Source organism: Hyalella azteca, unplaced genomic scaffold (assembly GCF_000764305.2).
Source record: "Hyalella azteca isolate HAZT.00-mixed unplaced genomic scaffold, Hazt_2.0.2 contig12391, whole genome shotgun sequence".
Lineage (NCBI taxonomy): Eukaryota > Metazoa > Arthropoda > Malacostraca > Amphipoda > Hyalellidae > Hyalella > Hyalella azteca.
Genome location: NW_025942351.1, coordinates 98,165 through 107,720, shown reverse-complemented (window position 1 = coordinate 107,720; position 9,556 = coordinate 98,165). Strand labels below are relative to the sequence as shown.

The window sequence follows — 9,556 nt, the reverse complement described above, 5'->3', positions numbered from 1 at the left end:
CTTGAAAATTAATAATTCCTCATATGACGATTATATTGCGCAAGCGTCAAACCGCTGGTCAATATAGAAATGAATTTATGGTTGACCAAATGAGAATTTCCAACTTGCCCCATTAGCAGAAATAGACAATTTTAGAAAATAGCAAACTACAGCATGACATTGAGGCCTAACTTGAAAATTCCAATAGATGCCTTTGGGAATTTGTGAAATAATTCTGTCATGATTTAAAGGTGTTCATCTTCAATGGCTTTGTAGTAGATTGAACGTTACATGGTAAGGAGCAATCTTCAAAGTTCAAGTCCAGCAATTTCGGTGTACGCTGCCGCTGGCATTGTTGGCATTGTGCAACGTGCGCGATGCGGCGATGACATTGCTCATGTTAGTTGGTGCGTGGCGGTTGGGAAGTGAGGGTGTACGCACGAAGTGGACACGAGTTTCCTCGGCATGGCAGTTCAAAACGGAATCAAAAGCGTCAGTATCATTGAATTCTTACTTGTATATACGGAAGCGGACTGCAGTATTTGAAATTTTAGGTTAGAACTTCCTCATGAAATTGAAGACAAACTGTGGGTATTCATCGTCTGCAAATTACAGCCGCACCATTTCTTTCTGTGGGCAATCATTCTCCTTGAAAACCTTAACCTTTTTCGACTTAAAGTTAAAGCTATCACTGGAGCTAATCCTTTATCTTTAATGCATGGTAGTACAAGTACTTGTAGTTTTTATATTAAATTTTTAAATCTCTGTAGGTCAGTTAGGTGTGTCTCTAAAATATGTGTAAGCTGAGTAAGCTTAATGATTTTACAAAATGCAGTGGTAACTGGTAAGCATGAGAAAGCGCTAGTCTTGGCGAACATACTATAGGATACACATGCATTCACTATTCAGTAAAAGTTTTCTAAAACTTGCGCACGGAATATTTATGATTTATGTAAGGTTTTTTACACTAGTAATCACTATCTAAAAATATTTTTAGATTTAGAGTTTAATTTTGATCGCGCCAGAACGGCTGGGTCGGCCCAGAGACGCGGGAAGAGCCGCTGTACGACCCGGCGTTGCTGCAGGGGCTGGACTGGAAGAGCGTGACTTGTATGAAGGATGGAGTTACTTCAGACAGCCCAGGTCTTGGCTTCAGAGTCCGGCCACTTCAAAGGGACGACTTCAATAAAGGTAAGGCTGAAAGGTAGAGAGTGATGGAGAGAAGCGAACATATTGAGGTTTAAAAATTCACAATAGTGGTAAAAAAATTGCATAGCGCATATACGTATCTAGTTCAAATTTATGATTTAATTTAATAAAATTTACAATCGCATTAAATAAAGGGACTAATGCTGAGAGTTATTTTGATTTGGAAAATTTATTATAAAGGGTAAGAACATGTAAGTCATGGCTATTTAGTTCGTATGCATGACTTCTAAAAAATTTTCAACATCAGAACTCGCCTTCATTGATAACCCCTCCCCTCCGCCCCTTGTTGATCCTGTTCGACTTCTCAACAAGTCATTTGCTGTTTATTTTTTTTCTAATATACTGTTATATTCATCCTATTGATCAACTTCCTCGTAATGGCCAGCCATGCTTATTTCCGTGTTTTTTTTCTTCATTCACTGCGTTTTTATGTTCCTGGCTCTAAATGCCGCTTACGAAACTTCTTCCTGCCCGTTTTCTCGCGTAGACAGGAACACTACTTCACAGCTGGAATCTAGTTAAGATTATTTAAAGCGTTTAGTTATAAGTTTTGTAGTACAAGTTATTAAAATAACTCCCTGTGCTGACGTCTCGTATCTACAAAATTAAACTGTTTGAAAATTAGATATGAAAAAAAAGTTCTTTTTAGTATCATTTCGACTGAGAATGGCAAGTGCGCGCTAAGCTTGCAAACGACGTAGGATGCTTCAATATTAAGCGTCGGTGGCTGATATTGAAGCCTGATGACCGCATAAAAGGACAACGGTAGGCTCTGATTGAGCGATGAATTAAACAACCAAGTCAGTTTGACAGGCAACTTTGGATCATATATTAAGGTATAACGGATTTTATTACCATTTTTTACGATAGAATGCAGGAGCAATGTAATCTTATCTCTCGCGCCGACGCGCTGTCAGTTTTCTCCTTGACACAAGATAAGCCGGAATGGAAGTTGCTCAGAAAAATAAATGGATCATATTGTCCTAATAGTGACACTTTCTCGCCACAGCACGAACAGGGAGCAGAAGTAGCGCTGAAATGCCCTTCTGTCTTTGGGACAAGATTACCCATCCGAGAGTAAAAGATCCTTTTTGGACCAAGTTTAGATTATTCATCTGAGAGTAGGAGACAAGTTCAAGTTAATCACTAGATTGTTGTTGATTTTGTATAGAAAAATTAGGCTCATTAAGAAATACACGAATATATTGCATTAGTGTATGACATTTTGGATGAGAAAGATGCAGTGTAAAATGATGTCAAGTTTTCAGTACTATATATCTTAAAAAAATGTCGAATATTGCCATGGGCCTATTTCTTCAACGCCGTTACTTCTATTCTATTCTATTTCCAAAGACCCTTGAAAATGTTTCGTAAATTTCGACGCGTTTCAAACAACAGCTCGTAAATACCGGTGTTCTTCAAACAACAGCTGGTAAATACCGGTGTTCTTTAAACAACAGCTGGTAAATACCGGTGTTCTTTAAACAACAGCTGGTAAATACCGGTGTTCTTTAAACAACAGCTGATAAACACCGGTGTTCTTTAAACAACAGCTCGTAAATACCGGTGTTCCTTAAACAACAGCTCGTAAATACCGGTGTTCTTTAAACAACAGCTCGTAAATACAGGTGTTCTTCAAACAACAGGTGGTAAATACCGGTGTTCTTTAAACATCTCGTAAATACAGATGTTCTTCAAACAGCAACTGGTAAATACCGGTTTTCTTAAACAACAGCTGGTAAATACCAGTGTTCTTTAAACAAGAGCTCGTAAATACCGGTGTTCTTTAAACAACAGCTCGTAAATACCGGTGTTCTTTAAACAAGAGCTCGTAAATACCGGTGTTCTTCAAACAACAGCTCGTAAATACCGGTGTTCTTCAAACAACAGGTGGTAAATACCGGTGTTCTTCAAACAACAGGTGGTAAATACCGGTGTTCTTTACAACATGAATGAGACGCGCCGTTGTCCAGCCTGCGTAACGCTTACGTTTACGTAGCATGTGTGGAGGTCAACGGGAAGCTGCATGAAGTCGCCTGGCCACTGCGACGAACTGGAGCCCGCTCTATTATATCTTTATACCATTGACCTTCTGCTTACTTCACTAGTTCAGCATCAATGAACTAATCAAATATTTTATATAACATTATTAATTATCATTATTAACCAGATAAATTAATTTTACTTATGTTTCGGGTCGAAAAGTCGCCATTGAAGGTGTAAATTAAAAAAAAACTTCTGTTATTTTGCACGAGTGCGTCTGGCACTAACATGACGTCGCGACTTCCTGACTTGCTGGTAGCGACGGCGTCTCGTATTGATGCTATCGCGAGCAGCGGTACTCTTGCCAGTGCCTTATTTTCTTGCCAGTGCCTTATTTTCTTACCAGTGCCTTTTTTTCTTGCCAGAGCCTTATTTTCTTGCCTGTGCCTTAATTATTTTCTTGCTAGTGCCTTATTTTCTTGCTAGTGCCTTATTTTCTTGCCAGTGCCTTATTTTCTTGCCAGTGCCTTATTTTCTTGCCAGTGCCTTATTTTCTTGCCAGTGCCTTATTTTACGCCTAGTAATCATTGAACGTCTCGTATTAAGCAATTAGTAATAATTAAGTATTGTAAATACTAAATAATATTAATAGTATACGTTTCATTATGATTTTGGCAGACTTTGTATCTAATATAGATTCATGAAATTGCTGGTGCTGGTGCTCTAGCAACATCACCCTTGCCTACATTGTTATGCAGTCTATATATCCTCGCGAATTGTGAATGATTGGGCCGTATATCGTATAAAAACTCTATGGTAACGTATTCAAAGTAACATCGGCGTTGAAGGTTTATCACGCTTTCTTATCACTGTTTAGGTCGCTTGTATGTTATTTCTGCAGCGTTTGAATATGAACAGATTTGACAAGACCGATATAAGACCAATTTTTAGGAACAGTAGTTTTAGTAAATACTACATCGTTACTGGAATCGTGTGTTATGGACTATGTCGTTTCTGCTGTGTAAGGTATCGGTTCTAAGGGTTTTGTTGCTAACAAAAGTTATCCATATTTTAAAATATTTAATTGAGTTTTCATTGATTGCATTTCAAAATTATATTCAAGTGAAGGCATTCACGTATGAATACAAATTCATCGTTAAGTATATTAACCGGTTTTAACTCATTTAAAAACATCTTGTACATCCACCCCATCGACCACTGCATTGGTATCAGGTTTAGATATTCTATGCTTACACAATTTAATTTGTATATAACTTTTTTGTTTCAATAATTTTATGCTGTAGGCACTCGAAAATTCCTGAAACATTGTCACTCCAACAGCCAGTCATTATTCAAGGTCTAAAGTAGACTCTAAATGTCCTGGACAAAACATGCTCCAATGACCTTTGTTGGACTAGCCATCCTGTTGAGAAAACCGCTAGTCGTCAACCTTGCCTTTTTATTGTAAAGCCTATTGACACATTCTGGCTGCGTGCCTATAGGCTTAATCATTATTCTCAATTTGATGTGATCATACGTTGTTTCGTCAGACATGAAGGGTTCTTATCGAGTACAGACGCATGTATGCTGTAGGTATATACCACTTGCACTCGCATTGCGCGCTGTTTGGGTGACAGTTCACACACACTACGACGCTCAACTTACACAAAGCTTCCCCGCAGTGCACACGTGTAGTGCACGAAGCATAGTAGTGCTGCCTGACTAGTGTACAGACAGCATAGTATAGTGCTGCCTGACTAGTGTACAGACAGCATAGTAGCGCTGCCTGACTAGTGTACAGACAGCATAGTAGTGCTGCCTGACTAGCGTACAGACAGCATAGTAGCGCTGCCTGACTAGTGTGGTTAGCGTCGCGACTGATGAAAGCCTGCATAGTCATTCACCTCGTCTCACGTCAAATTTATTGTATTCGCTCTTCTATTCCAGGTTTCCTGGAGCTGCTAAGTCATCTTACGAAAGTTGGGGATGTAACCAAGGAACAGTTTCAAGGTTTGTTTAAAAAATTAGTTGAATTTCTCATGCAATATTATTGCTATATAAAATTTTATGGACCAGTGCACCTTCAATTGCTGAAAAAAACCTTCAGTAGTTTTGACGCTGACTTTATTAAGTATTTTTCATGAATTACTGTGATTTCATTCTTGTCCTAGAAATTAGTTAAATTTCTCATGCAATATTATTGCTATAAAATTTTATGGACCAGTGCACCTTCAATTGCTGAAAAAACCTTCAGTAGTTTTGATGCTGACTTTATTAAATATTTTTCATGAATTACTGAAGTTTTCACAATATCCCCATAATTTGATTGATGCTGGGATTTTTTCCAAGTTCTACTCTGAATTACTTTGGACCCTCTCCACATCTTACGATCCTGCCTAGATGTCCCAGCGAGGTCTGCACGTACTGAATTAATCTCACCTGATAACAGCTCCTGTATGAACCCTCGTGTCAACCTAGAGCTGCTCGTCACAGATTATGTCTCTTTTTGATGAGCAGGCAACCGCGATATCTCTGGTGACGTGATTTCTCGTGGTAATCTTGATGCTTCTGATGGCATGATGTCTCGTGATGTTTGTGATGGCATGATGTCTCATGATGTTTGTGATGACGTGATGTCTCGTGATAACCGTGATGTTTGTGATGACGTGATGTCTCGTGATAACCGTGATGTTTGTGATGACGTGATATCTCGTGATAAACGTGATGTCTGTGATGACGTGATGTTTGTGATGGCGTGATGTTTGTGATGACGGGATGTTTGTGATGACGGGATGTCACGTGATAACCATGATGTCTGATGACGCATCACTCGTGCCTCTTACAAATGGTCGGTCACTTGTGTCACATGCTTTTGGAGTTACTAATGACACCTTAAATTCTTTGACTACGTTTATAAATATTATAATACTTATGATATTTATATGTAATTATTTATATACAGTATATTAAGAAATTGTGTTCCATCAGCTCGGTTTGACGCGATGCGCGCGTGTCGTGACCATTACTACGTGACTGTAGTCGAGGACCTCAACAAGGGAACCATCATCGCTTCTGCTACCCTCGCCGTCGAGTTGAAGTTCATCAGAGGGTGTGCCAAGGTAAGCATCGTTGCTGTAGTTATCTAAATATCGAGATAACTTGTTTTAGAAGGCAGAATTATCCTGTTGAAACACGTGTTATTATTGACCAGAGAATGCATTATATTACAATTTTCAGGGAGCCAAAAATTCTTCAGATGACATACGTATTCTATTGATTGTTCTACTTGTTCTAACTATGTTAAGGCATTGATTTAAAATTTTCGGTGGCTGTAGTGAGGTGGAACTATAAATGTTAAAAATGAAACGCAGAAAGAAACAATACAGATAAATGTATCGAATACTTGGTAAAGGTTCTTACTTTTAAAATATTTTAGTATAAAACCATCACGAGTTAAGGCTTTCTTCGTACGTAACTGAAGTTATCTTTAATCGTGATTTGTTTTCTGCGTTATCCTAGAAATGCTTCTTTTGCATTCGAAAATCCGTTCGTTCAAGCGTTTCTACTCCATTTACATCATCGGATTCAATTGCTTTAATTGCCCAGGATTAATTTATATATAATGGTTAATATCGTCATCAAGCTTCTAAGATATCTAGGAAGTTTGGATAGACGAAGGAAATTTGTTATAAGTTGTGGATTGAAGGGGCTTGAACTGAGCACGTATTACGCTCGCCTACGTGTCGATAATGAAGAAAATAATTAATTTTTATTTCATGATCCATTGTAATTAATAAAATTACCACATGTGAAGGTTAATTGTGCGTACAGTGACGATATTTTATGTCATGCAGTGTCGTTCATTTCATATTGAAAGCAACACATAAATTTCTTGCATACACACTGCACAGATTACTATTAGAACCATAATAATTCGCAGTGTAATGTTGTAGTTATTTCATTATAACTTGTGAACATAAACTATGTATAGCTCCCATGCTGTACACACTAGTAATATTCTACGGAGCGCTGTTCATGCTGCTCGTGGTATGCTACTGTTGCGTGCTCACACTCGTGCTGAACACGATGTTCGGTCAGCATTGGTGAGTTATCATTACGAATGATAAAATACCATGAAGCGATGCAGTTTTGTATTCTAAAATTAAATAAATAATTGTGATTTCAGTTATATTCTATTGAAACTTGCGACATTTTGCATTTGTTAGTTTCATTCCATGTTGAAGCTTGTGACGAGCGGTTGCCAAGCCACATTTTGAGTTTGGTTCAGTAGTTATTAGTTATATTCTCACCATGAATTTGACACTATGTTGGTATAATGTGCAGAGAGGACGACTGGAGGATGTCGTGGTGAGCGAAGAGTATCGAGGCCGGCAGCTGGGCAAACTGTGAGTCCCGGGAAATTTATCGACTTTAATTCTAAATGTGGGACTCCAGGGAAATTTATCGGCAACAATTCTAAGGAAATTTCTTAAATGAATTGTATTAAATTCTGTGCTTTCCAAAGTTGACTGAGCTGATGCTATGTTCAGGCATTGATTTAAAATGGTGGTAGTAGTGCGGTGGAACTATAAATGTTGAAAAGAAAACGCACAAGGAAACAAAATCAGACGGCTCAAGTGTCCAGTAAAGAGAAGGGAAAACTGAAATTATCGTGTGAGGCGAAAAGGCGATAGGTTCAGTTATTGAATGAATTGTTTGCTGAACAGAATCGTTAGCACGATCACGCTGCTGGCGAAGAAGGTTGGCTGCTACAAGATTGGACTCGACTGCAAAGACAGCATGAAGGCTTTCTACAACTCCTTCGGCTATGCTGGAGAGAAGGGCAACGACAACACAATGATTATCAGATTCTGACGTCATCCTAACTCCAAGCTCTAGCCAATTACTAAGCAACGCATGCTGAAGTACGGTATTATATTTTTACGAGCTTTACGCTGAAACCTTTGTATTATTACATGGGAAGGTTTAGACTTGAGCAAACCAACAAAGCGATCAATGTTCTGTTAAGTATTGTACTTTAAGAGGTTTATACAGTTGTACACGTTAGTATTTCGAGAAACTTTATGCCAATTCCTGATTCTGTGATATTTTAAATGTGCAGCTGTGCTACACAGCGAGTGTTTTGTGTGTCTGTGTGTGCGGCGCATGTGTTCGTAGAATTGTTTTTGAATCCACGATGAATGGCGTGAACACTTACCACGATTTTTTAATCAATCACTTAGAATTTATTATTAAGTTTAGTTCCCATAAATGGCAGCAATGTGTAAACTTCGAGCTGTAGTGCCAAAGCAATAGTGCTGCGATGCCTTGCAAAGTAAGCGTGAATCACTTCATGAATGTGGCATACAACCGACCCATGTTAGAACAGCAACCTAATGCGAGTGTTCCTCTTCTAAACCGGTGTCACTATTAACCTCATCATTAAATTGGCTCTCTTTTATCAACCTGTGGTTTATAATAAAGTCATTCAGATAACGATTCGTAAGTTAACATAAACATTTATATAATGATCAGATTACACTCGCAGGCTCCTAAACCGAACGCTATGAACTTTAATTTCAAGAAGATCTTACGTCGAAAATAGTGAATGTTTTCTATTACTGTTGAAAATTGCTTTGAATTTAATTAGTCTAGCCCATTTGATGATATAAAATTATGATTGCACAACATGATGGCAATTTTCTCATTTTAAATTAATTAAAGGACACAGTAATTATGAATATAAAAACTACAAGTCCCGACTTAATATCTTTTTCTTTAGGATAACTGTGATATTTTTTTGGCAGTTGACAGGTATGCAGAAGTGTGTCGTAGGAAGACTTGACGTTCGTGAATTAATTTTAAAATATATGTAAACTAAGATTTAATAACGACACTTTCGAAAACAATGTTGTTTTGATGTCATACTTCCATAAGTTTTTAAACTCGCCCATACAGGAAGCAAAAAAATATTTTTTTGTAAAATTAACACAAAGAACTTTTCGCGCGTACTGTAAAGGTACGACGGACACTAATGGCGTGCGCGGACGTTGTATTGCTGGGGACAAAATGGTGTGCTGGGATAAAATATTATGCTGGGACAAAATATTATGCTGGGACAAAATGGTGTGCTGGGTCAAAATGGTGTGCTGGGACAAAATGGTGTGCTGGGACAAAATATTATGCTGGGACAAAATGGTGTGCTGGGACAAAATATTATGCTGGGACAAAATGGTGTGCTGGGACAAAATATTATGCTGGGGAAAAAAGGTGTGTTGGGACAAAATATTATGCTGGGACAAAATGGTGTGCTGGGACACAATATTATGCTGGGGAAAAAATGGTGTGTTGGGACAAAATATTATGCTGGGGAAAAAAGGTGTGT

At 38.2% G+C, this 9,556-nt stretch overlaps 1 protein-coding gene across 1 annotated transcript; it reads left to right on the top strand.

Moving 5' to 3' along the window:
• The first annotated feature begins 302 nt into the window (after positions 1-302).
• Positions 303-8,292, top strand: LOC108679627 (probable glucosamine 6-phosphate N-acetyltransferase). The gene is made up of 6 exons (XM_018168285.2): positions 303-471; positions 1,005-1,170; positions 5,119-5,181; positions 6,160-6,290; positions 7,516-7,577; positions 7,899-8,292. The coding sequence occupies exons 1-6, from the start codon at positions 445-447 to the stop codon at positions 8,044-8,046; spliced, it is 597 nt and encodes a 198-aa protein (XP_018023774.1). The 5' UTR covers positions 303-444; the 3' UTR covers positions 8,047-8,292.
• The last annotated feature ends 1,264 nt before the right edge of the window (positions 8,293-9,556 follow it).